Raw genomic sequence first — 26570 nt, 5'->3', positions numbered from 1 at the left:
TTCTTTAGTTGAAGACAAAGAACCAAAACTTATCAGGTGTAGCTTTATCCTGATGATTTCTCCTGAGCTAGCTAGTCCAGCCCATGGCTCTTGCCCAACTCCAGGCAGATGCAATTTCCTTCAGCAGCAGGAAATTCTCTGGGTCAGATGCACCCACCGAACACAGACACCCAGAAGCAATGCAGGAGCTTAGGGAGCACAGCAGCTCCATGGGTAGGACAGCTTGGAATGCTGTATCTGCAGCATCCAATGTTCTAAGGGTGAGCCCTCGTGGCACAGCATGGTACCTACATTGATGGAAGCAAGGTCATATTTCCATATTTTAAACCAAGCTAACACAGCAAGTCTTCAAACCCTCTTCTTCCCTGCATTGTCTTCCAAAGACATCATTCTTTCGATGCTTTCTACTTAAATGAAAACCTTATTAGGTACAAGTAATAGCTTTTTGAAATACAGAATAACAAGGAATTTTTTAAAACTTACCGGTTTTTATTTTGGTAATGAAACCCTTCAAGAGAGGTTAAGAGCAAAGCATACTTTTAAAATTTACCTTTCCTATGTACAGGGCGCTTTTTTTTTTTCCCATTGTTTGCCCTCTGGTTTTGAGTTTAGCATAACATTATTTCCATATAGTAAATTAATGCAATATATGCAGCTACTTACATCAACTTTGTGGAATTTGTACCTACAAGACTTCATGAAAGCAAAGCTCCTGTCCATATTTATGTTCTTTTCCATAACATAGATAGTGTAAGCATGATGTAATTATATTCCTCTTTATTAACTGTCAGTAAAAGTAATTTGGTTGGACTCAGTGATCTTCGAGGTCTCGTCCAACCTTAATAATTCTGTAAGTCCTGTGTACAGACATTGGAGAAACTGGGCTGCAGCTTTTTAAAAATGTTTTTAAAACATTAGATATTCATGACCAAGCACAAAAAGAGTAGGATCTTCCTGGTGTGATTTGGGCATACTTCCAAGGCCCAGTGAGGCAGCTGATAGAAATGCTGCACCATCCTGCACCTGGAATTAAAAGGTCTCAGGTGATACCTGTGTCCCAAAGAGCTCTTGGAGTATGCAGAAAACAGCTCATTAGGAGTTTCTTTCATGCTTGCAAGTTTTGAAGGCTTGAGATTTAAGTATCTCCCAGATTACAGAGGTACTGATGTGCACTTCTGGATTTAGGAGTCGAAACTATGGTGTAGATGTTGATTCTCTTGGATCTGCATGTAGACATTTGATTAATATTTATTCAGTACTTAAGTTACTGTCCTCTGAAAAAAGCTGCCTTATCAGGAAGAGTCTATCCTTTGAGTATGGCATTTATTTGCTAAATTGGTTAAAACCTCCTGTATAAAAAAGCAGTTTTAAAATCCCAAGCATAAAATCTTTTGTATTTTATTGGACATTTTTTCCTAATTCCTTTTGATTGTTGCAAATCCGTCATACAGCTTATATGTAGTTAAAGAACTTTCCCTATGATCATCAAAAGAGAGATCATTTTGTAATTAACCTGGAAATAATGTATTTTTTCCTCCTCTTCTGCTCAGTTTTGTTTCCATGGTGCCTCAGATTCAATGAAAGACAGTGCTTTTATTCCTGTTCTTCTGCAGAGCTGAATATGTGGCCAGAGCTTACAAAATAAATACCAGATGTAAAATACTGTAATAACACAGAACTACTAAGTTCTGCAGACATTTTTAGTGAAGACTTGGCATGAATGCACTATTCATCTCTGAAAGTTATTGCAGCATAAAGTCTTTATCTCTCATAGAAATAATGGCTATAAAATTACTTCTGAAAAATCATGAAATACATATAATTCAGTATTAGGTGGAAAAATTATCTTGCATCTTACATAGTACTGGACACTTGATTTGGATTGTAGAGATCTAAAAAAATATGAGTGGGATTCTGTTTCCTTGATATCTTATGCAAAGCAAGAGAGTGTTTCTTTGGTTTTACTGGAGAAAAGGAGAGAGTCATCAACTCCTAAAGCATTAGTCAGTCACATTGTGAGTAAAAGGATTCTTCACCAAAGCTTTGCAGTACAGCACAGCCCAACTTTATTATGTGTTGCATTTCCTATAAAACTCTGTTCTAAAATACTTTCATTTAAACAGTTGGAGCCAGTTTTACAATTTCACAGATGTCATCAGCATCTTTTCCTCTGCTGAGCAGTCTTCCCATATCCCTTACCCTCCCACCTTACCATTATAGTTCAACTGAGAGATCTTGAGGTGTAACAACAGTGAGTCAATGAGGCATAGAGACACAAGATGCTCTGGATGGCAGGAGTGGCATCTCTTTCCAAGAGTGGCCAAATTGCTTGGCAGATCAGAAAGGAAGATTGTGCTGTCATAAAGAGGAAGGACACACATTGAGAAGGAGAATAATGTTCAATTCCTGGGAGAAATATTCAAAGCAAAAAGGGCCTGAGTCTTTGAAGAATAGAGCCAATAGGAAATTCTTGTGAGAGCAATGATCATGGAGTTTCTAGAAATGGTAGGGGGTCCTCAAAGGATATTACGTATTGTTACCAAACTGTCATGCAATAAAGATACCTCCTTTTCCTTTTGGAGGAGCTACAACCAGCAATCACTAATACTAATACTAAATACTAATAAAAGATGATGCCCAAGGAGATGTTCAAGAACCATCAGTTTATAAGTCTTCACAGAGCAGAATGGAGTCAGGTGCATGCAGTGGGAAGCCTGAGAAACAACGATTGGTCCCAAAACCAAGTCTCTGCTTGTATGCTAAAAGTACCAGATGAAGAAGACTTGCTGATTAGATACTGTCAAGTTAGACCAGATCTAAAGAGGCAGTAAGGATAAAATTTGCATCTAGAGATGTTATTATAAATATTGATTAATAAGCACTTATTTTTTGACTTCAAATACCAACTTCATTAGCCACATTTATAAAAGTATCTGAGCAGTATGTGGCTTTCCTCCTTGTCCTTCTTCAGACAGTTTAAGTAATGGGTTTTCACTGGAGATTTCCATTCACTTGGCTTTGCTGCATCTTTAATGGAATATCTAAATACTGTAAAAGGCTTCTTTCAAAAGGTTAACAGCTAAGGACCATGCCCACATAATCACCAGCATCTCCTGATCCTTCAGAGATGAGACCTTTTAAGTACCTTCACTGAGTAGGTTAAACAAACAGGGCAGGTGCAGTTTCTTGCTGCGAACAACTTAGAATTGATTTTCTTTTACTGAATCTGTTCAGAGCTCTTAAAAACTTTGCTCTTCGTGACCCATTCTCCTTCTCCAGCGTCCCTGTTCCATCAGCAGCTCACAAAGCAGAATGGCAGGATCTGTTCCAAGCCATGTCTGTCGGTGCCACTTAGCAGGTCCCCATTTGGGATATGAGCAAACATTAGTGCATTTAGTCCCTTTGTCACATTGACACCAGCATTCTAGTGCTTCCCTTAGTCCAAACTCCTCAGATGAGCCTAATCAGTTATTTAGAATCATAGAATATTTTGGGGTGAAAGGGGCCTTTAAGGGCCATCTAGCCCCTGCCATGAGTAGGGACATCTTCAGCTGTATTAGATTGTTCAAAGCCTCATCCAACTTGGCCTTGAATGTTTCCTGGGATGGGGCAGCCACGACCTCTCCATGCAGCCTGTGGTGGTGTTTTGCTATCCTTACCATAAACTGCTTCTTCCTTAAATCTAGTATGAATCTACCTCTTTTAGTTTAGAAACATTATTCCATGTCCTATTGCATCAGACCCTGCTAAATCCAGCAGGATTGTATCCCAGCTCCCAACATGTGCCAAACCCTTTCAGAAACTCACTTGTGCTGTCCATGATAGTGTGGGGGTCTTTCAGGATGACTGGTCTTCAATTTTCATTTCCTATATAAGTCTGTCTTTTTTCTTCTTAACAAGGAGACTTTCAGAAGGATCATTTGTATTCTTTTTCCTTATCTTGATTCCTTAATTCAGATGGAAGCTAAGAACAGTACATAGGTTTTGACTTTAAGCTTTTCTTACAACTAAACTGGGCTAGAAAAGCCAGACGGATTGACTCAGTTCAGGGAAAGACTGTCAGGAGGTTTTTCTCCACAGTTAAGTGGCAAGTGGGCAGGGCTGTTCTTACAGACAGCTTTTGAGGGAAATACTGCCACAAGCAATGAACTTGAATGTCTCTATGTTCTGATCTTTCGTTTTCTTCATTTGTCCTTCATCTGCCAGCTCAGGCATTTCCTTTGTGTCCATGTGTTTGATCATGATGCCCTTAGCTTTTACCTGGCATTCTACCAAGTGCTGTGTCTATCCTGGTGCAAGACTGCCCTGAGGTTGTCTAACATTAGATGGGTGCATTCAACCCAAAATGTTCAAGGTACATTTTGCTTTATCCTCTCTTACTCTCAAGCAAAAATGCCACAGCCAAGGCTAAAAACTAGAGATTGTAGCACGTAGCACGTCTGTACTTCTAGGCACTTATCAGACTGAGTAGATCACAGATGAATGCCATGAGAATATAAAAATCCCTATGCAAGGGATTATCACATTACTGCAATTATCCTTCTTATGTCTCTGTAAGGAGGGGATCGTTATTTTGCAGGTGCAGTAAAGAGGCATAAACAGACCAGCTGACATGACTGGTGTCACACAGAAAAGCTGTAGAGATTATTTATTATTAATAACATTCTTCTCCATGAACTATAACTTTCTGGATTTTTGTTCTGTGGAGCTCTGTTGAAGTTTTATCCCAAGCAGAAGGATAAATCCTATATATATGTGTGTATATTTATATATACCAATAAAATATGAAAATGGTAAGTTCAAGGAGATTTATAATGTCAAATTAAAATATTTATTATTAATAACTTAGCTGAGCATGGCTAAGCAGTCATGATAACCATTTTCACACATTGAAACCTTTAAACGAGAGGTCCAGTGAGGTATGCTGCAAGTATTTTGAGGAGCAACAGAAATTAATAGGAGTGAGATTTCCCATGGCACCTATCCTCAATCAAGGAAAGAATATACATTTCTTGCGGAAAACGTGGGATTTAGGATGCATGGAATTTTCTTCTTACAGTGAAAAATGCTAAGCAGAAATAGTATTTTCCCCTTATTTCTGAACGCCATGCACAGTGTCACCAGAAAACATCTCTGAGTAAAGTGTGTTGGAAGGACCAATGTCTAGGTTGTGAGACACTGCATCAGAGTTAGTATTAAATACAAATCTTTAATGTGCTCCCATGAGGTGAAATGGCTTTTGTGGCATTTACTTTTCTTGCTTCTGTTCTGAGGCTGGTTAGGTCTGCTTGAATTTTGTTGATAGTCTCTCAAACTTTATTTGTCTCTAAGCAATGGAAATATAAAGGCATCAGTGTACCCCTGTCTGTTTTGCCACTGTGGCCTAGATCTTACCAGAAAGACTTAATTTAATTTTCTTGGGGATAAAGGGTAACTTCACAAAGCAACAGTGTAAAATTTTCTGATATACCATCTGGCATTGTAGATAGCATTTTGACAATGATTTGATCTTTTCAAGCGAGTTTCTATGGACAAATAAAAAAAATTAAAAAGGAAAAGGCTAATTAAAGAAGAGGAAAAATGGAGACTGTTTTTACTTGTAAAACAAGAATCCATACAGCCTCATGTAACAGTAGTGAGGGAAACAAAACAAACAAACAAAAACAAACAAAAAACCAGAGGCAATAGGTGGAATCTATTAATAATTCAATGAAAAGATGAGACTAAGGCTACAAGAAATTGAATTTTGCTCAGCTGCAGAAAACACTCTGAACTAGCAGGGCTGGACTGATGGAATTAATCTCTTCTATTAACATGAGAGATAATTTTATGTAAATGTATTTGGAGACCTTCTAGCAGAGCTGAGCATCTTACCAGTACCACTTAACTTCTTTGCAGAGTAATTGCATTTAGACCAAGGTCAACTGAAGGAAATAGCTGACTAAATTAGCATTAACCAGGTTCCTGGGGGGCTTGAGGCATTGTAGACACTCAGTTTTGCCTCCAGAAAGGACACGTTGACACTAGAGAAGCCAGCTGCTTCCAGTACACTGTGTTTTATTCAGCTGGGGCAAATTTTATCACCCAGGGAAGGAGAAGATTTGAGACTCATCAGCGACAGTCGGGGCTTGCATTTTCCTCCAGTTTCCATCTCTACCTCTTTTAAATGGATTCAGATTCATACATCTTGCTCCAGCTTCTTTTTATCGCTGTGGGTTGGGAATGGTGTCCCCTTAAGTGGTAGCATCTTTCCTTAAAGCATGGAAATACAGCAATGGTTGCAGTCCTCAGGAGGGTGGGGGATGCAGCTGACAAGCTGCTACTTTGAGAAGACACAGCCTCCAAGTCTGTGAGCACAGAGGTGTTCTAGCAGAGTTGGATGAGTGCTGGGAAGCATCAGCCAAGATGGGAACTAAGTCTCTTTCCAAAGGTAGGGTGTCAGATGCATTTGCTATAGCTGCCAAAGTGAGAGGAATCTCTTTGTCCACCTTATGCTGGTGCTTGTTGTAGAAATAGTTGTTGGTGATATGTAATGGAGCAAATGCTTGTGGATATAAAGCACATCCCATTTACTGAGCCAATGGTCTAGGCCAATCTGCTTGCATTTTTACTTAGAACTTTAAAACTGCCTGGATGTGTGTTGTGTGTAAGCCAGCAGGAGAGACGCCTGCAACATGTCTTTTTTTTCTTTTCTTGCTTTGACCTCTTGGAAGAAAAAAGAACAGGTGGAAATGTTCTTCTTGGAGTCACAGAAATGTATGATCTTGTTCTTACTATTTTAAAACATTTGTAGTTGCAGTGTTTACTTGAATATGTGGAACAGAACACTGATTCCTTTGTACTTAGGTCTTAGTATTCATGAAACACTTTGCAGTGATTCCTTGTCTTCCACAAAATGTGAAGCCCATTTGATGAGAAGATGAGAGAAGGCAGTTTCAAACCCATCATATGGTCTCTCTCTAGGGTGGAAAAGAAAATAAGACAGAGTGGAGCAGATAATGAAAAAATCTGGGAAGAGAAAGCCTAGGTTCTGCTGTTGGCTCAGAGATGTGCTCAGACACATTCACTTTATGCAAAAACTGCACTGCAGATGATGACCTGTTGACTTCTTTGGGGTTATTCCAAGCATTGACATTTTTCCAAGCATATTCCATGGCATCACGATCCTTTCGAGTTATGCTCTACCTATGTGTTAGAGAGTGATGTGCATAATACTGTACTGGATTGTTGTTTTCCAGTTGTTGTATATGGAAAGCTTAGTTAGAACCTTAAATAAGAGAAGCAGTAGAAGTATTAAGGATATTATTCTCCCCATTAGCCCTATCCGTGAGAATGTTCAAGGCCAAGTTAGATGGGGTTCTGAGTAAACCAATCTAATGGAAGGCAGGCAGATTTGAACTAGATGATCTTTAATGTCCCTTCCAGCCCAAATCATTGTAGGATTGTAGGATTATTAACTCCAAATTTAGTCCAAGTCTTTTCTTACATGACTCCTAAGAAGTCAGTAATGATATATCAGAGAACACTCAGTGGCTTAAAAATCATTTCCAGTATCTGATATTCTTGTGACCTATTCCAAAATTATATATGAATATAGTCACATCTTAGATTGCAGACACATTATGGCATTGCTGTGGTAATTTTTGATAATATTGGAGTTGTCCATTTAGATCATCAGGAATTTTGTTTAAGACTCCCTGGCAAATGGTCTGTTTGCTGTACTGTGAAATGTAAAAATTGTGCAGCCTTTATTAAATAGAAATTATACTTTATCTCTTTGCATTATACAATCTCAGATTTTTAGGTGAACTGTCTCTTTGCCTAATGATCGGTGTTTATGAAATCATCTTTACAAAACATTACAGAAATTATCCTTTGCCTCAGTGAACCAGCAAAGCACCATTGAAGTGCAGCTGGGATGATTTACTCTAGCTGAGATCTGGTTCTGCACCTGGAGAAACATTGGCTTTCAATCTCTGTTCTCCAGCAGGACAGCAGTTAGGAAAATTATTCATTGGGTCACGTTAACACACTGACACTACAATTTGCTGTTGCTGCTCAGAAAAATAGTTACCTTCAGCCAAAAATTGGGTTCAGACACTCTAACAGACATGTGATGTTTTGTCTTTATGGGAAGCTCCTAAGGTAGCAATGTAGTAATGACTTAGAAGTCTGGAAACAGACTTTGGAATGAGAACCAAGAAAATTTGTCTTTGGCTTTACTGCAGGTTTTCTGACTGACCTTGGACAACTGAAAATCATTCCGTGTTTTATTTCCTCTCTCTGTAAAATATCAATCTGGCTGTATTAATCAGTGTTTGTAAAGATCCTTGAATCCTTAGATAAAAGAGCATATTACAGATCACAGAGTATTTGGAATAGTTGTAACCTATTAAATGGTGCAATCTACCAAACTTGGGAAGAAAAAGAGGGAAAGAAAAAGCCCATCCTATTAGTGTGCTCAGCTCCCCAGGCAGATTGTAAGAAAGCTTTCTGAACCTGGCAAATTATCTGTCATGGTTTTCCCAAATGGGAAGGAAATGAGCTGCCAAGTCTTGGTCAGGATCTTTTGTGGCTTTTATGCCTTAAATGTGTCCATGTACTGCCAGGTAATTTTCTGTTCTCTTTGATTTTACAAAGCACCTTGCTGTTAATTAGGACAATAGTATTAAGACACTACTGGCTGTAGGAAAAAGTTCTTCACTCAGAGGGTGGTTGGGCACTGGAACAGGCTCCTGAAGGAGTGTTGTGGCAGCAAGCCTGCCAGAGTTGCAGAAGTGTTTGGACAGCACTTTCAGGAATGTGGTATGATTTGAGGGCTGTTCTGTGCAGGGCCAGGAGCTGGACTCAGTGATCCTTTTGAGTCCCTTCCATCTCAGGAGATTGTATGATTCTGTGAAATTCCAGTGTGATGTTGTGAATCCTACAGAAATTTATACTTAATGAAGTATATGCTACAGCAGTTGCTTTTATATAATAGGGTAATTGTAAGCCTCACTCTGACTATCAAAGTATCAAACCTCACTTGGAATATCAGTACAAAATGCCAGAGAAAGCCTTCAAGGGCAGCATCCCCCCATCAAAGCACACAGCATGGCCTCCAGCTTTACAGGTTATAAAGGCCTTGGTTTTCTAATCCATAGGAATTCACAGCCACATCAGCAGAGGAAAAACATGCACTTGTCAAAAAGACTTACTGTTTCTTATTATTTTTCTCCTTCTTGCAGACATGCATGTGTGATTCGAGGCCAGGTGATGACAGCAGATGGGACCCCTCTAGTTGGAGTAAACATCAGCTTTGTCAACAATCCTCTGTTTGGATACACAATCAGCAGACAAGATGGCAGGTAGGATGTCTGTATGGGATTTACAGTGTTCAAGCAGCAGTAACAGCATTATTGCCATGACCACTAAAGAGAAACTCCTTCCAAGAGCACATTTTATTATTGATGCCTTTTGAAGATGTTGGTGCATTATTGTTGGTTGTTTTGGGGCCACATCTGGCTGATGACCAGTCCCCAGTGTTGTTCCTTGCTGTTCAATTCCAGGGCCAGTCTTGTTCAATGTATTTATTTATGGTCTGGATGCAGGAGTTGAATGCACCATTAGCAAGATGCTGATGGTACCAAACTGAGAAGTGCTCTTGATGCTCCTGAGGGACAAGAGACCTTGCAGAGGGATCTAGATAGACTGGAGCATTGGGCTGTGATGAATGGGATGCATTTTTAAAAGTCAGAATGCTGGATTTTCTTAACCTGGAACGGAGTAACACCTGGCACAAGTATAAACTGGGAGAGGAGTGGCTGGAGAACAGCCCAGCAGATAGGGATCTGGGGGTGCTGGCCAGCAGCAGCTGAATAGAAGCTGCTAGAGCAGTGTGTCTTGGCAGCCAGGAGGGCAAGCCCCATCCTGTGGTGTGTCAAACACAGCATGGCCAGTCAAAAAGGTGCTTGTCCTGCTGTATCCAGTGTTGGTGCAGCCTTGCCCAGAACACTGCATGTAGTTCTGGGCCCCACAGTTTAAGAAAGGTGTTCAGGTCCCTTAATGTGTCCAAAGGAGGGCAAGAAAGGGGTGACAGGACTGGAAGGAATATCCTGTGAGCAATATCTGAGGTCTCTGATTTCCTCCAGTTCAGAGAAAAGGAGACTTGAAGGGTGACCTCATTGCTTCCTCCAGCTTCCTGAGAAGGGAATGTGGAGAGGGAAGTGCTGAGCTCACCTTCTTGGTATCCACTGGCAGGACTCTTGGGAATGGTTCAAAACTGCACCAGGGGAGGTTTAGTCTGGACATGAAGAAACATTTCTTAAACAGGCTTTCAGTTAAAGAGCCTTCCCTGTCCAGCCATCTGGAAGCTGCTCTGACAGTCACACTCGCACCATCTGGGCTGGGACAGAGGCCCCTCCACAGCCACACCCCACATCCACAGTTACTCTGGGGTTCCTTACCCATCAGACCTCAGATTTCCCACAGCACTATCTCAGATATCCAGATCCCTAAAACAATGTAATCTTGGTGCAATAACTAAATAACAAGATAACAGCCCAAGCTGGTGCCTGCAAGGAGGGACCTGGGACAAAGGAAACCCTGGGCTTTTGTCCCCTCACAGTCTAAGCATGGGAAAATCTGGAGTCTTGGGCTCCTGTCATGTCTCCATGTGGTCATTTGGAAGTTCCCTGCCTCTTGCCTCAGCCTTTGGCTTGGCCTCCTGCCCCTAAGGAGCTCAACCTGCAGCTCACGCTGCAGTTACACACCGAGCTACCTGCACCAAATGTAACCTCAGCATTCCTGGAGATGTTCAATGCCCCAAGTCTGTCAGTGTTTAAGAGGCATTTGGACAATGCCCTAAATAACGTAGTTTAATTTGATCAGCCCTGAACTGGTAAGGCAGCTGGACTTGATGATCCTTCCCTAACAAATGAACAACCTCTTCTCTTCTCTTCTCTTCTCTTCTCTTCTCTTCTCTTCTCTTCTCTTCTCTTCTCTTCTCTTCTCTTCTCTTCTCTTCTCTTCTCTTCTCTTCTCTTCTCTTCTCTTCTCTTCTCTCTCTTCTCTTCTCTTTTCTCTTCTCTTCTCCTTTACTGTTATTAACTTTGTGATAGCAGCTAGAATCTTTAGCCAGCAATTTGGTAATACAGTGCCCATGCATGTAAAAAAAAAGATGTCTCCAGCTCCCAGCAGCTCTGTTCTTGCTAATTCATATTGAAATGATTAGGAAGAAGTCATTAAGATTACAGTTGTGTTAGAGGCAAAATCTGAGCAATCATGCTCAACCAAAACAAAAGCAGTGCAAATTGGGGATGTCTTTCATCTTATCTTTTGTTTGTCAGTGCTAATTGGCTCCCTTTCTTTTAAGAACAAAAACGTAACAGAAGGGGTTCCAGCTGCATATGCTACACTCATTGACTACTAACCACTAGCATTTGGGAGAGGATTTATGGATTTTAGCACCTCTCCAGTCCACAGCTTTCATTTGAGCTGGCCAGAGAAACAGATAGAATTGTAATGAAAAAGAGGAACATGTGCTAGCAACGTGTGCTTGATGCTGTCCTGTTCACACTCAGGGATGTTTGCACCTACTGTAACACTGATGGGGACTGGGAGGCTTTCCAAGTGATGTTCCAACTCTTCGATGTTATGACAATAAAATGCAGATGATAAAGAGGCATTCCAGGAAAAGGACACCCCTGGAGTTGGTGTCTTCTTATTGCCAGTAGCTTAGGCATTACTGCAAAAAGGAGAAAATTTGAACATTTGTGCTTAAGGGTATCTTTGACAACATTACTGAACCTTCTTTGTGGGAAAGTGGGATCCAAACCACACTCTCATGATCAGCTTGCTGTGTATGGACCAGCACAAAATCTGTCCTGTCCAGTAGAACAGATTAATATGACTAAAAGATACCTGGACAACATGCCTGTCACAACCTTTTGTTCTGTCTCTTTCCTTGTACGTGTACCACACCCAACTAATGTGTGTAATCATTCATTTAGATTACAAGTACTTTGGGGAAAGAAACCATCTCTTTGCTTTGCAATTGTGCTGCACCTAGCACTGTGGTGCTTTATTGTAAACTGGACTTCTAGCCAGCAAACATGTAAGCTAAAGGGACAGAGCATGCAGGTGCTGCTATCCAGGCTCCAGACCTTTGTAATATTCAAGCAGTGATTTCTTCCTGATTCTTGGGTGGTGAAAGGTAAACCCCTCCTGCTATAAATCTACTTCTACTGTCATTTCAAGCTAGGGATGCTCCTTCCATGCTATGTCCTTCCCAAGGTCCAGCTGAGCAGGGGCACAGGGCAGAAAGCAATGCAGCCAGAGCATTGGTATGCTCCACCAGGCTTCAGTGGACTCATAGTTCCTTGGAGTGGCTGCCAGCTTCCAGAAGCTAAATTAGTTTCAAGGAGCTCAGGGCTGCAGTTTGCTGACTCAGCCCCCAGCAGATACTCAGCTTTAAGTGATAAAAATGACAGAGATCAGCTGTCTCAGAGCAAGGAATCTGTGACCAAGTGGGATTCATCCTAAAACTCTGATTTCTGTAGGCAGCTGGTGGGGGTCAGGGTAACCCCAGACTCTGTGGTGTCAGCTCTTCTGATTTCACTTTCTTCACCTTCCTCTCGAGTCAATCTGCTTCTACAGAAACCTGGTGCACAAACATCAAACAAATTGTCCAGTTGCAGTGCTGAACCTCCAAAATAATGAATATACCTTCCAACTTGGCTACGGGATACATGCTGGTATTTTCTCAAATGAGAAATGAACAGGCACATTAGTGCATCTGTGTACTCTGTAGGTACTCTATGGACAAAAACCACTTGTCCATAAATGGACAAGTTAAAGAACACCAAAATCCACAGAACCATGGAATGGTTTGGTTTGGAAGCAACTCTAAAGATCATCTAGTTCCAACTCCCGTGCCATAAGCAGGGACAACTCCCACTAGACCAGGTTGCTCAAAGTTCCATGAAATCTTTCCTTGAGTCCAGTGACTTCCTCAGTGGTCTGTAAATTGTCTTGAATTATTTAAGACCATTCAAGCTAAAATTTGTCAGGGGAGAAAATGTTTTCAGACACCCCTAATTTCTAATCCCAGCCTCTCTGCTGATTTAGTGGATACCATTAGATGCATCTCTTGACCTTCCCAAGCCAGTGAACCAGCCTGTGAAAAGAAGTTAATATTTACTTACCTTCTTTACTGATTGTTATAGTATTTATTTAATACTATTTGTAAAGCACTTTCAAAATCATGTAAAGAATTCATGCTATTCCAGTTTCTATTATATTTTTATGAGTTTGGGTAATTTTTTTAATAGAGCATGACATCAGCTTTTGTACAGCAAAGTTTTCATGTTATTGAGTCAACTTTGATTTAAGAAATTGACACTCTTAGACAAGAAGAAGGTTCTCCTGACTTACAGTAGCAGGCTGCATGCACTCCCAGTCCAGAACAGTGCAGTCATACAGGGTCATCTCTGCCATCTTCAGTGTCATTCTGGTTTGGAGAATAAATGGGAGCATATATGCAAGCAGTTACCTTGTTCCAGGGGTCACGAGATAACTGCATAAAACTCAGCAGGTTTATTATTTGGCATATTCACCATAGGAATATCTATTCTTGAAAATGTGTGCTGAGTTGCCTTAAATTGATTTAGTAAATCAGTTTACTGATAGCAGGGAAATAACTGGGGTTTTAAAGTAAGGGAATTTAAAGATACAATTGCATAAGTTTAGCTAGATTGGTTCCTAAGCTGATTTTATTGCTCCAGGTTTGGGGGTTTTGGGGTTTCTTTTTGGCATGATAAAATTTCCAAATGAGTAAGTAAAATTTCAGTTTCAGAATTACAGTGAGCTAAATTTTTCACCTCTCTAAGGGGCCTCACTTTATTCCAGGTCTTTTCTATTACATTGCTCAGATACAGGCTGAAATAGTGAAACTCTGGTCCTGTTTGAGTCACATGACTTAGACTGAGCAAAACTTTTATAACTTCAAGGCTTGCATGTGTTTTTAGCCTAATTACTGCCACAGAGACTTTGTTTATATAGCAAGGCATGACTATAAAATGACAACTCTCAAACTACTCTGTTGTATGCATTTCTCCATAAAGCAAAGTTAACTGACAGTTCAAAGTATCAGTGCTAGATTATAAACCGTATTTTTTAAAAAAAAGCTTTAAATTTGATTAAAGTGGTAGTTTAGAGAGGCTGCAAGTCCTCAGTATCCCTGGGTTGTAGGAACAGTGTTAATAAAACAGCAAGAAAGTCTCCAGACTTTTTCCACATTGAATTCAGCAGCTTTGGCATAACTTTCTTAGAAATACCAAAACCATGAACTTTCAGAGAAAAGAGATGAGAAAGGGTTACACTTTCCTATGGGGTTTTTGTTTTTTGAGCTTGCTTTGGATAAATAGATAATTTAATCCTTCGGCTTGTCTCTCCAGAGTCTTTAAAGAAAAACAACAAAATGACTGTACAACAAGTATGATTTTTACAGAGTAATAAAAAATACATCAGAGATGAACAGCAAAAACAGAAATAAAATTATCTCCTTCCTTCAATCCCTGGGCAGTTTTCCTTTTGTTAAATTTAATTTCATTGGGGGAAACTAGGAGGTGGTTTTGGTTTGTTTTTTTCTGTTTGATTTTGGGTTTACCTTTTGTTCAGTTCATCAAGGTAACTTTAAAGCTACACCCTGGGACCCTGAGAAAACCAGCTTGCTAAAAAATACTGCATGGTTCTGTTTTCACAGCTGCTGAACCCTGACATGAAGGTTTTGCCTTCCCTTGTGCATCCTGTTTTGGGGATGCAGGACAGTCCAGGATGTTTCCCCCCAGCATTCCCCAGCTTCCTATCCCTGATCCAGGCTCAGTGAAGCCAAAGGGATGAAACAGAGGTGTTTGCAAATAAAACCTCTTCAACTTGCCTAAAAACTTGTTGAGCATCATTTGTAATGTTTATTTCTTCCCTCCTGTTGGCCCATTCCGTGCCCGGATCCATGCAGAGCAAGCATCTCCCTCCCAGCTGAAGGACTTGCCAAATGCTAATTGACTGTTAAAAACATTCACATCAGGGTACAAACGTTGTGCAGCTTTGCTGGCAGGGACCAGCAAGTTACTCCTCAGGCTGCTGCAAGCCAAGCTCCATAGGTCTGGGAACATGATGCCCCAACTCGAGTGGTAGAATAAACATGGCTTTGGCTTTTTGAAGTGCTTTCTACTTCCCCTCATGGACTCAATTCAACAGTCTTTAATGAATAACCTTCTTTTCATAATTCTGTTTCCTAAACAGCACCTCAGTCCATTCGCCATGAAGTAAAAAAAGTTCCCCCAAAAAATTGCTTGACAAAGACTTTTTTTAGAAATAGTTCATGCCCATTGTTGCTTCTCTGGGATTTTTGCACCCAATCTGAAAGCCTCACAATTAATTTTTAAAAATAATTTTTAGATACTTTTTTCACCTTCTTTCTTTACCGTATATTTACAAGGTGCATCAAGTCTGGCTTTGGGTAATCAGAGTGTTTCAGATCCCAGTTCTCATGCAGAGAAGCACTCAAGCTCATAGCTCTTTAAGCACATGAGCAGCTGTGCTGAAACCAGTGAGCCTGATCACAGGCATAAACTCTCAGTGAGAGTGTCATACAGCAGTACCAAGCATGAAAGTGAGAAGCAGGGATGAGAACTTTCTTTGCCTGAAGCACATGTTTGGCATTGCAACCGAAGAGACAGTGAGAAAAACACAAAGGAGCAAAAACAAGAGGTCATCAATTTCTATTGAAATCCTTTACATTTTTTACTTAACACCTCTTTTTTTGGTCTATACATAGTAGATATATCCCCCTGGTACTTGATAAAATCTCCATCTGTGACAAGATGTGAAGTTTAAGTACAAAACTAAGAAAACCACCAGAACCTTATCCCAACATCCTTACATCCAGAGGAAGAATATTCTCCTTATCAAGGTATCATTTTTTGACACAGCTCTGGAAGGCTGTCTGTTATCCAACACTAACACAGGCAGAAAAGCCACCTGGCTGGAGACAGCTTAGGATGAAGTCAGAGACCATAGGCAGTGATTCATCTGCCCTGCTCTAAATGATTGAAAGTCAAAAAAGCTGATGTGCTGAGTGCTGTGGCACACAGACACCCTGCTCTGTATGAATTTCTAGTAGACTAGGTTCAGTCCATGACTGGGCTCTCCGTGTTCCCTGGGTTGCATCAGGCATTAGTTAAGTTAGCAGAGATGCCAAGACAATTTATATGGGATGTGTCAGAGAAACCACTTTCCTAGTAATTTATTTCATCATGTGAATTGATCCAATCTGTGCATTTGTTTGGATAATAACTACTTAAAAAAAAAAAAGAAAATTAGTGTGTATGGCCAAAATATGTTGGTGCTAAAAAAGCACCAACAGAGATAAACATGTTTCAAAAAGGGGATGGGTATGATTTCAATATATATGAGAACAACGTGCAAAAAAGCTGAGCTTGAACTTCTGCATCCAACATTTGCTGTTTCTCAGGTAAAGGCAATTTGAGCTGCAGATTTTAGGTTCATAAAATGAGACTGATGATATTTCTTGCAGTTATTTTTCTGGGGTCCTTGCTAGGAATTTGATACAAACAAATGGGGTAGTCTTTGCACTAATTTTGTATTCCATCTCTTAAAACAGCTTTGATCTTGTTACCATTGGTGGAATCTCCATTATCCTGCACTTTGAGCGGGCTCCCTTCATCACCCAGGAGCACACGCTGTGGTTGCCGTGGGATCGCTTTTTTGTGATGGAAACCATAGTCATGAGGCACGAAGAGAATGAGATCCCAAGCTGTGACCTCAGTAACTTCGCCCGGCCCAACCCTGTGGTCTCTCCATCTCCACTCACTGCTTTTGCAACTTCCTGCTCAGAGAAAGGTCCTATTGTTCCTGAAATCCAGGTATGAACCATCTGAGCTGAGGGACTATAACTCATAAAATCATAGAATGGTTTAGATTGGAAAGCATCTTAATAATCATGTAGTTCCAACTCGTCTGCCATAGGAAGGGACACCTTCCATTAGACCAGGTTGATCAGAGCCCCATTCAACCTGGCATTGAATTGGGATTGGGGCATCCACAGTTTCTCTGGGCAACCTCTGCCAGTGCCTCCTCATCCCCATCTTCTTTCTGTGCTTCTTTTGACAGCCTTGAGCTGCACAAATGCAACTATTCCCATGCTTTCCTAACAATAAGCATTCCCCATTTGTTACCCCATTTTTCAGACATTTGACAAAAGCTCTCACTCCCAGGCACTCGCATTACCAGATTTCCCTTATCCCTGAGAGATGGAGGCAAAGCACTTGTAACTGACATCACATGAGCTGGGACCCTTGTGTGACTGTCAACAAGCCCTTGGCCAGCCCTTTGGCATTCAACATGCCCAGTACCAGGCTGATGCTCTTCCTTTGCTTTCATGCCTGTCTTCTGCTCAGGCCCAAATTCCACCCACTGGGCACTATGAACCTTGGTGGTGGAGTGTTGGAGTGAGCCTTTTCATGGTTGGAAGTCACTCCCCCCCACTCTACACAGCTGCTGAGACATGCAGTTAACCAGCAGATAGCTGAGAAGGGGCCAACCTGCAGAGCAGCTCAGTTTTACTGTATTTCATGACGTTTGGAATAGATGAGCAGAGTGAGAGGATTACCTTTAATTTCTCATCCCCATTTTCTTTTTTTTTTTTTGAGGAAGTGTGAGTCAGATAAAGAGCCTTAACAATCTGCTGTGGCATCAAAGTATTTTGTCAAATGGAAAGATGTGTTTTAAACTGAATAGTCCAAAGAACCAAATTACCAATTTTCCTTAAAAACACTAATTCTGTTGAAACATATGGATGTAGCAGCATTCAACATTTGCTATCTTGGACACGCTGTTCTCTGGATTTTATATGCCAGTATTCAGGCATGTCCTGAGTATTGCTTTTAGGGACAATAATCTGCCAAGGTGGAAATAACAAGTGTAGAGATAAATTGTGTGCTTCCGGCATGGTACTCCACTGGGGTTGCAGTACCGTTAATGAGGAAAGAAGCAACTTTATGCCTTCTAATTTTAATAAACCAGGTACTAAACCTAGCAACAAATAAAGCAGTGGTCTCTTTACCTTTCCCTCTGGACAGAGTCTTATGATCCTTTCTCACACTAATTTCCAATTACAGTCACCATGTTTGTCCCAGCATAATTACTAATTAAGTCCTGTATCTTGTAAAGTCCATCATGTTATAAATTCTTGGTTCAGAATCTTGGTTTCCACATTTTTTTAATTAAATAAACAAACACCATGAAAGGTAATGGTCAGTGCTGCCTGGAAAAAAGCAAATATCTGATACAGTGCAACTATGATCATAACCTCAGTCATTATTTGGTACCACAAACACCTTCCAGTAGACCAGGCTGCTCAGAGCTCCATCCAGCCTGACTTCGAATGTTTCCAGGGATGGGGCATGGGGCATCTACCATCTCTCTGGGCAACCTGTGTCAGTATTTTACCACCTTCACCAAAGATATTTGGTGCCATTTGAAATGTCCTGCTGATATCCTGCTTGGCCTCCAACTGCCAATCCAGAGTGATCCCCCTGTCCTGCCTTGTATCTTCTGAATCCTTGTGAATAGCAGATCACTTGGACATCCCAAATCCCACTAGAAACCTGCAGTTATGGTATCTAATACATAAGAAAGATTAATTTTGAGATTATAAGGAGTTCATGTGCACTTGTCTGGATATGTGCCAAATATCCAAGCTCCCATTTAAGGGGACAGAAATCTAATCACTACATCAGTGGAGCCTACACATCACTTAAGCTGACCATCTTGAAGCTTTCTGGTTCACACCAATGGTATCAGATTCCACTGACTGAAATTGATGTTTACATGCCTACTGCACATGAACATACTTATAAGTTGACATCTGGATTTAGATGCCTTCAACTGGAATTGAATCCCATTCTTAAGTTTAGAAGGCAACACCAACCTTCTAAAGGTATCTGCTGTTAGCTGGAGGGAAGACCTAAGAGAGCAGTTCAGAGACACCTAACTTAAGTTCCTAAGTTGAGATAAGATGAATCCCCTACATGATAAACACAGTGCTTTTCCTATGTGCCATATGTCTGAGCTAAAGCATGTAAATCAATATTCCACCTCAAATACTGACAGCTGAAGGTCAACAGAGTTTGTGGTGCTGGAGTTTACAAGAGAATCTGATTTGTGGCAAACTCCTTACTGTACTGCAGTCCAGAAATGGACTACTTTTCATTTCTCTACTGGATGTACATACAACAAAAAATAACCTAGTTGTCCCTTCCTGCAGCTGCATTTTATAATACACAGTTCTCAGGAGGGAAATGTTAAATATAAAAGGTGTGAGCACATAGCTGGGAGGAGGTGACAAGTATATAGCAGAGCTAGGAAAGAGATTTTGACAAGTGGGTAGATAAGAACTTCATGAGCTCCAACAAATAAATGCAGTGCTCTCTACCTGGATGCATTCAAAAAACCTAGTAGTGCGTTTTTAATATTTGATTCAAGTACCTATAGACATATTTGGGGACATTCAGGATGCCCTGAAATGTTCCTTCAGGCCTCCAGCTGTAGCTTCAGAAAGGTAGAGATGTCAAAGGTCCACATCATGCCCTTGCCTAAGTTTTGGATACCACAGAACGTTTCAAAAGCACTAGATGTCTATGTTAAGGCCCCTGAATCCCTGAATCAGACTCTAAATGGGTTTCTTTTTTAAAATTCTCTCTGAGTCTCTTACTGAAAAAAAAAAAAAAAAGAGAGAGACATTAACTGTTCCTTGCCTATCTGCTGGCAGGGTGAAGAGTAGCTGTAAGTGACATGTGTAACCCAGCAAACAGAAACAAGACTTCCAACCCTGTCTCATGCCAAAAGTAGAAAAAATTCTACTAAGACAAGAACAGATCAACACCACAGAGCCAAGAGAACATGACAGTGAAAATTGCTACGTTGTGTAAATCCCCAGTTAGCCTAAAGAAGCAGCTCTTCTGGCTGCCTAGCCTTGTGGCTGGACCTCTTTAAAAGAGCAGATTAAATTGATTAGTCTGGGATAAACTCTTAAGAGTCTTTCACAAGGCCTGCAGTCACAGCATATGAATGTGTCTGGGCCAAACAGCAATTATCAAATAGAAATAAGGACACAATTCAGCTCGTTACTTCTAGCACATTCAGATTATTTTAAAGCTTGTTTTCCTCCTTTTATCCCAGTGAATTGTACACCCCCCTACCAGTGCTGTGTTTTGTTGCTAGTTGGTCACCACTTACAAACTACAAATATATTTTGAATCACCTGAATTACTATTTGAACCCTCTCTTTGAGCAGATACCTTTAAACACAGCCCCTTCTGCTGCTCATTGCCTTGGCAGCATTGAGCTGACCTTTTCTTTGGAATGGTAGACAGCAGAGATAGATCAGGACAAAGAGAAATAATTACTGTTGATAAGGATCTGAAACAGATTTTCCAAATAGTATCTCCTTGACAATTATTTTTGCCTGGTTTTAGCCTAATGGGGTTACATATGAAGACAGATTTGATACAAGGGACCACCTTTACTGCAGTTTGGCTCTGATTGAGCCTGGTCCCCATCCAGCTTGTTGCTGATCTCACATATTTTTAAAATCCTAGGTTTTCCCAGTTCTGTCATATTTCAGCCTCCTAAACACTGAGATATGTAAATTAAAAAGACTGCATTAGAGAAGGTAAATATTTATGAACACAATGAAATGGGGCTTTAATTGCTGGATTTGTCCATTTTCAAGTGCTGCAACACTTGGAGCTTTAGTTATCACTTGAAAAAGTGTTGGGCCTTGGATAGCATCTCAGAAGAGGTATTTTCAGGGGGAAGGTTACAAGATTTGTCATTTTTGGTAACACTAACCAAAAAACCTGTAAGAGTTGAGCAACTCACTGTGCCAGGGAAGTTTGCTGCTCCCACATTGAAGGAGCTGGGTATAGGAGTGACATAACTTGGAAGGTACAAGGATCATGGAATCCTAGAATCTCCTGAGTGGGAAGGGACTCACAAGGATTATTGAGTCCAGCTTCTGGCCCTGCACAGGACACCCCAAGAATCACACTGTGATGGATGTGATCCCTACCTGATGGGTGGATCTCCTGACCCACCTACCTTCAAGCTTCCCCACCCTTAATATTCAGAATGACTATTGCTAGGGAAGTATTTTCCAAGCTCATTTAGGGTCCAGCACACTGAAGAACTTCAGAAGTGCCACAGGAGAGAACTATGCCAGCTGTGACCTTTTAACACATCCTGTTAGCAGACCAGGCTTTCCAGCTCACTGATAAACTTCTACCTTCATTTTTCAATCTTCACCAGAGGTTGCTGACTTGTGCCAAAAAATGTCCAAGTTGGGGGCCTACCCAAGAGTGAAGTTTTCTTGACAGTGACAATTTTTTCTCCTAAGATTTTTTTATTAGCATTTTGCATGGAAAGATCAGCACCATGTCAGGGATATACTTGTATCACTTTTCATAAACTTTCCGAGCATTTCTCCATTAAAAAAAAAAAAAGAAGAAGCCCTGGTGATAGTTTAGCAGGTAAATTAGCTGAAAATTCCATCTTTGTTGAGACGTGTCTGTTCTCAGAGCAGAAAAAGCTTTCTCTGATGTTTCTTCAGTCTTTTCTGAAGTTTTGTACTGTAATGGGTACCTGTTAGATAACTGTCCCAGCCAGTCAGAACCCACACTTACGGATGAAGGTGCAAATGAAGCAACTCACTTAGAATACAGAGGAGTTTGGAAAAGAAAGAGAAGGAAGAATGCAAGGGAAGAGAAAGGAGCTGTAGGTGGCAGGTCAGGCCAACAGTTCTATCACTTAAGTAAGAAGGAAAGGAATTTTAAGCAAGTGCCAGAATAAGTAGGAATAAACGTGAGGTCAGAAAATAAGGGTGAGAACACAGATTAAGAAAACGACTAGAGGTAGACGGTAGATCAGGTAAAGAGGGTCAGAGGGGAGGTAGGAGAGGAGCAGTTTCAAAGAAGGAGAAATGGGTTAGTCAGAGGAGGGAGGGTGGAGTCAGGATTCACTAATGTCTTGGAGAGAATTGCATGTTATGATCAGGACCAAGAAACATCCTTAAGGCCAAGTAAGGCGTGATGTTTTACTGGGAAAATGAAGCCAGGAGACGAAAATTAGAGGCCTCTAAAACCTATGATGATAAAAGACAGAAAATGGAAGCTAAACTGGTGGGCTGTAATTATCTGAGATCCCAGACTCTTTTATCCCTGGGTCCTGGTACTCCTTGTAAGAGTGAGTCCCTTCGTAAACACTGACTTAATATGACACTTTGTTCTCCTGTTCTCCTATGTAACAGAGATGGAGAAGGCAGGAGACATTCCTTAGCTTCCAGAAATAAGTTATGTATATGATTTCATACTTGATGCCTACTAGGTGCCTTTTTAGACATGCCTGCCAGAGCTTTTATACAGGTGTGTTTGATAAATTACAGCTTCACTGCCTTTTCCTGTCTGCTTGCTGCTGATTTAACACCTCGTGGATTGCTTTTCCACAGGCTCTACAAGAGGAGATTAACGTTTCCGGCAGTAAAATAAAAGTGAGTTACCTGAGCAGTCGCACAGCTGGCTACAAATCAGTGCTGAGGATCAGCATGACCCACCCCACCATCCCCTTCAACCTCATGAAAGTCCACCTCATGGTGGCTGTGGAGGGACGCCTCTTCAGGAAGTGGTTTGCAGCGGCTCCGGACCTGTCCTACTATTTCATCTGGGACAAGACAGATGTCTACAGCCAGAAGGTGTATGGGCTCTCAGAAGCCTTCGGTAAGTGACCCCAGGGTTTGTGCCTCCTTTTAGAAGCAGCTAAGTGGCAGTGATAGACCTAGATCAGTTTGGTCTGACTGCAGACACATGAAATGGTCCCTGCAGATTCACTGCAGCACACATTCCCAGCAGATGAGTCACAGAATGGTTTGGGTTGAAAGGGATCTAAAGACCATTAGTTCCAGTGCCCCAGTCACAGGCAGGGATGCCACCCATTAGATCGGGTTGCCCAGAGCCCCATCCAACCTGGCCTTGAACACTTTCAAGGACAGAATACAAACACTTATCTGTTCTCTGGCTCATGGCCCAGCACGTACATCCTGAGCTGCTCCCATCAAATTCATACAGAAGGAGTTAACTGGGACTAGAAGCATTTAGCTGCCTCTCACCTACAGCCAAAAACTGTCAACACTCCTTTGAAAGGAATCCCTAGGACAGAGCCCTGATTGCCACTACTCCTTGTGCCTGACCTTCAGGATTGGTCTAATCTTAGTTTCCCCTTCATTACCCATTCAAGAATGCTATCCCATACTGGGTGTTTAGTGAGCAGAGGTAATGCAGTTCTGCAGTGATTGGTTCCCATCTGTCAACACCAAGTGGACATTCAGTTACAGGTCTTCATCTGCGTCTAGACTAGACCTTTCAGGCTGCCAGGCAATGATGCCAGCAAAGTGGGAGAGATCCCAAATTATCAAATACAGCTCCTGTTGACAGAAGGATGGTTCACTGATGCCTCATAGCTCAACTGAAGATAAGTCTTGTTAAAGGAGTTGCAGGATGCCTGGTTTTCCAGGAGTAAGAATAGGTGCCTTTCTCCTCTCACTCAGGCTCAGCTGCCTTGAGAAGGCTCTGAGACTCTGCTGAGCCTTACCCAGCTCAGGGACCACGCTGAGAAATGTGTCCTGGTAGCATATCCTGAAGGATTCTGTGTGCATGCTCTTAAAGATGCTAGATCATCAGTGGGTCTTGGAGTGCTCCATGAAACAACTCTGCAGCTCCAGACTACCCAAGCAGGTCTAAGGACATCAGCATTCATGCCTTCAATGATTCTCACCTCCAGAACAGTGGAAAATATTGACCTTTCGTATCTTAACTGATACCTTTTTCTGATGCAATCTGCAAAAGGCTGTGTTTGGTGGCAAATCCTGAGTTCTCTCAGTGCTCAGCACTTTTCAAAGAGGCTGGTAAACTTGTAAGATCAGACTTTTTTTTTCTATCTAGTAAAAAAAAAAATCTATGTAATTACTTTTCATTTGTGTGAAAGTTGCAGTTCTGCTCTGCTTCAGCTGTAAAGATTAGAAGAAAAGCAGACCAATGAAAATGGTCCTGCTTCTTCTGAGAAAATCGTAAAGGAATTATTATTATTCTGTCCAAAACATAATTTTCCTTCTGCTGACATAATTTTAAGCAACTCCAGCGTGTTCAGTGGAGTTACTCCTGAAAGGCTCTGATTAGACATCATGGCAAGCAAACTTTTGACATTAACAATGACCACAAGTCAACCTGGTTGAGACTGCTGCCTCTGAGAGACTCACTGCCCCATGCATGAATTGTGAAAGTCTTTACCTTCCAAGAAAGATCATAATCAAGATCAAGTTCCTGGCATGCACTCTTTGATCAAAGAAAATAGATAGGGGTAAAATTCTCTCATCTGAGACTCCAGCACTGATTTACTCTCAAGTCATAGAATACCCTGAGTAGTAAGGGACTTCTGGAGATCGAGTCCCAATCTTAATATCCATTATACCATTACAACAGCGTCTTTTAAATTTTTAGCACATTCATCCAACACCTACAAGGGCGTCGGTGACCTTTTTAAATTTTAATTGACCTTTTTAAATGCAGAATAGACTTTTAAGAGAAAAAATATTAGGATTGTGCATTATGATGATGACATTTTCAATTAAATTAGCAATTTTCTGTAGAAATGTTCTTACCCCTGCTCAATTGTGACTCTGTGCGTGCTGGCACTGCATTTCTGGGTTGCTAATCTAAGGAGTCTTTTGTTTCTCTCTTCTTCACAGTTTCAGTAGGTTATGAGTATGAATCCTGTCCAGACTTAATCCTATGGGAGAAGAGGACAGCTGTGCTTCAGGGTTATGAAATCGATGCTTCCAAACTTGGAGGATGGTCCCTGGATAAACACCATGCCCTCAACATACAAAGTGGTAGGTTGTCTGTAACACATAACAGGAATAGTACAGCATTGCAGGACCTAGTTGCTCCTCACCACTAAGAATTCAAGAAAAAGGAAGGAAGGAAACCTAACCAACACATGTGCTCTCCCGTGTATTTTACTAACAAATTATTTTGAGTAACCTACATTTAGAAGCAATTTGGTGTGCAAAATGTAAAAGAGGCTGGCCATCGTGAAGTAGTTGAATGTCAGCTCAACTTTGTAGTGTTGTAAAAGAAGGATATTAACAAGAAAAGTATTCCTAAAATAACGAAGGGGAGCCTATTCAGATTGGAGCTGTCACTAAGCATAAATCCACCCAGAGGCATCCTCCAATGTGCCAAGTGTACTTGCAAAACAAGAGGCTTCATAGGTCCTAAGGGAGAATGGAAGGTTCCAGAGTCCTTGAAGACTGCTGAGGACTGCAGTAGCGAGGCTTAAAAGTTGATCAGAACATGTTCAAAGGTAGAAGCACTGTGTCCCTTTACATAATAGTGGTATGGGAGCAAACATCTAATTCAGCCCACATCACTGCTGAGAGCACTACACTTGGAAGGAAAATAGGCAGAGCTCCTCTAAAACTTTGCAGATGAAACATTTCTCTAGAGAATGTCCCATAGTCTTCCTGGCCCTTACTTTTCCATGAGCTATGTAATTTCTTTATTTTTTTAACCTAGTAGACAGCAAATTACTGGGCAAGGAGGAACAGAGAGGGCAGGTAAAAATTCATAAGATGCTGAAAAGTGGATTTCATTCAAAGGTAAAGATAGTCTTGTTCTCCCTACATATTTTCCTTCTGTGAATCTAATGGATCTAAAAAAATATTTACTTCAGAAGAGAGGCTCCTCATTTGAAACTATTGCAAAACAATACTATGAAAGATGATAAACCTTCTTGCTACTTAACAGATGCCCCAGCTAGCATGCAGCATTGCCAGTTTGTGCTCCCTTTGATCTCAGTCTCCCCATTTTTTTCATTTCCATAATACTGTTTTCTCTCTCTCTCTAGGCATCTTGCATAAAGGAAATGGGGAAAACCAGTTCATTTCCCAGCAGCCGCCTGTAATTGGAAGCATTATGGGCAATGGCCGCAGACGGAGCATTTCTTGTCCAAGCTGCAATGGTCTGGCAGATGGAAACAAACTCCTGGCTCCTGTTGCCCTAACATGTGGGTCTGATGGAAGTCTTTATGTTGGAGATTTCAACTACATCCGAAGGATCTTTCCCTCTGGCAATGTCACCAACATACTGGAGCTGAGGTACTCTGTGCTGAATGTGGCCATTAGAGTAATGTTCTTAAGTTCTGCAGAAATCCTAGGTACCCAAAAGAAAAATCAGCAGAACTCTTTTAAAAAAAAGCAAACAACACAGCAAAACAGAGAAAAAGCTGTCTGGATCTGCCTCTTCTGCAACTCTGCTGACTTTGATTTACACCAGAGAAACACAGGCCTAGTGAGTTCTTCCAGAACTGAATCACACGCCAAAAATATTGACACATTTCTGTGCTGCTGAATCAGACTGTGCTGATGTCTGCCTTTTCCTGTAGTCAGAAACCAGTGGGAA

At 41.1% G+C, this 26570-nt stretch overlaps 1 protein-coding gene across 8 annotated transcripts in view; it reads left to right on the top strand.

Moving 5' to 3' along the window:
- The window catches only part of TENM4 (teneurin transmembrane protein 4), a 1535416-nt gene that overhangs the window by 1442087 nt on the left and 66759 nt on the right, over positions 1-26570 (top strand). For all 8 annotated transcript variants that reach the window (XM_088159254.1, XM_088159253.1, XM_088159247.1 and 5 more), the window contains 5 exons: positions 9228-9347; positions 16664-16925; positions 22565-22832; positions 24857-25000; positions 26017-26266. In XM_088159254.1, the coding sequence (XP_088015380.1) occupies positions 9228-9347; positions 16664-16925; positions 22565-22832; positions 24857-25000; positions 26017-26266 (1044 nt within the window). The remainder of the gene's footprint in view (positions 1-9227; positions 9348-16663; positions 16926-22564; positions 22833-24856; positions 25001-26016; positions 26267-26570) is intronic.

This window comes from Sturnus vulgaris, chromosome 2 (genome assembly GCF_052056855.1).
Source record: "Sturnus vulgaris isolate bStuVul1 chromosome 2, bStuVul1.hap1, whole genome shotgun sequence".
In the NCBI taxonomy this organism is placed as follows: domain Eukaryota; kingdom Metazoa; phylum Chordata; class Aves; order Passeriformes; family Sturnidae; genus Sturnus; species Sturnus vulgaris.
Note: the sequence above shows the minus strand (reverse complement) of the source record. Positions and strands in the feature narration are given on the sequence as shown.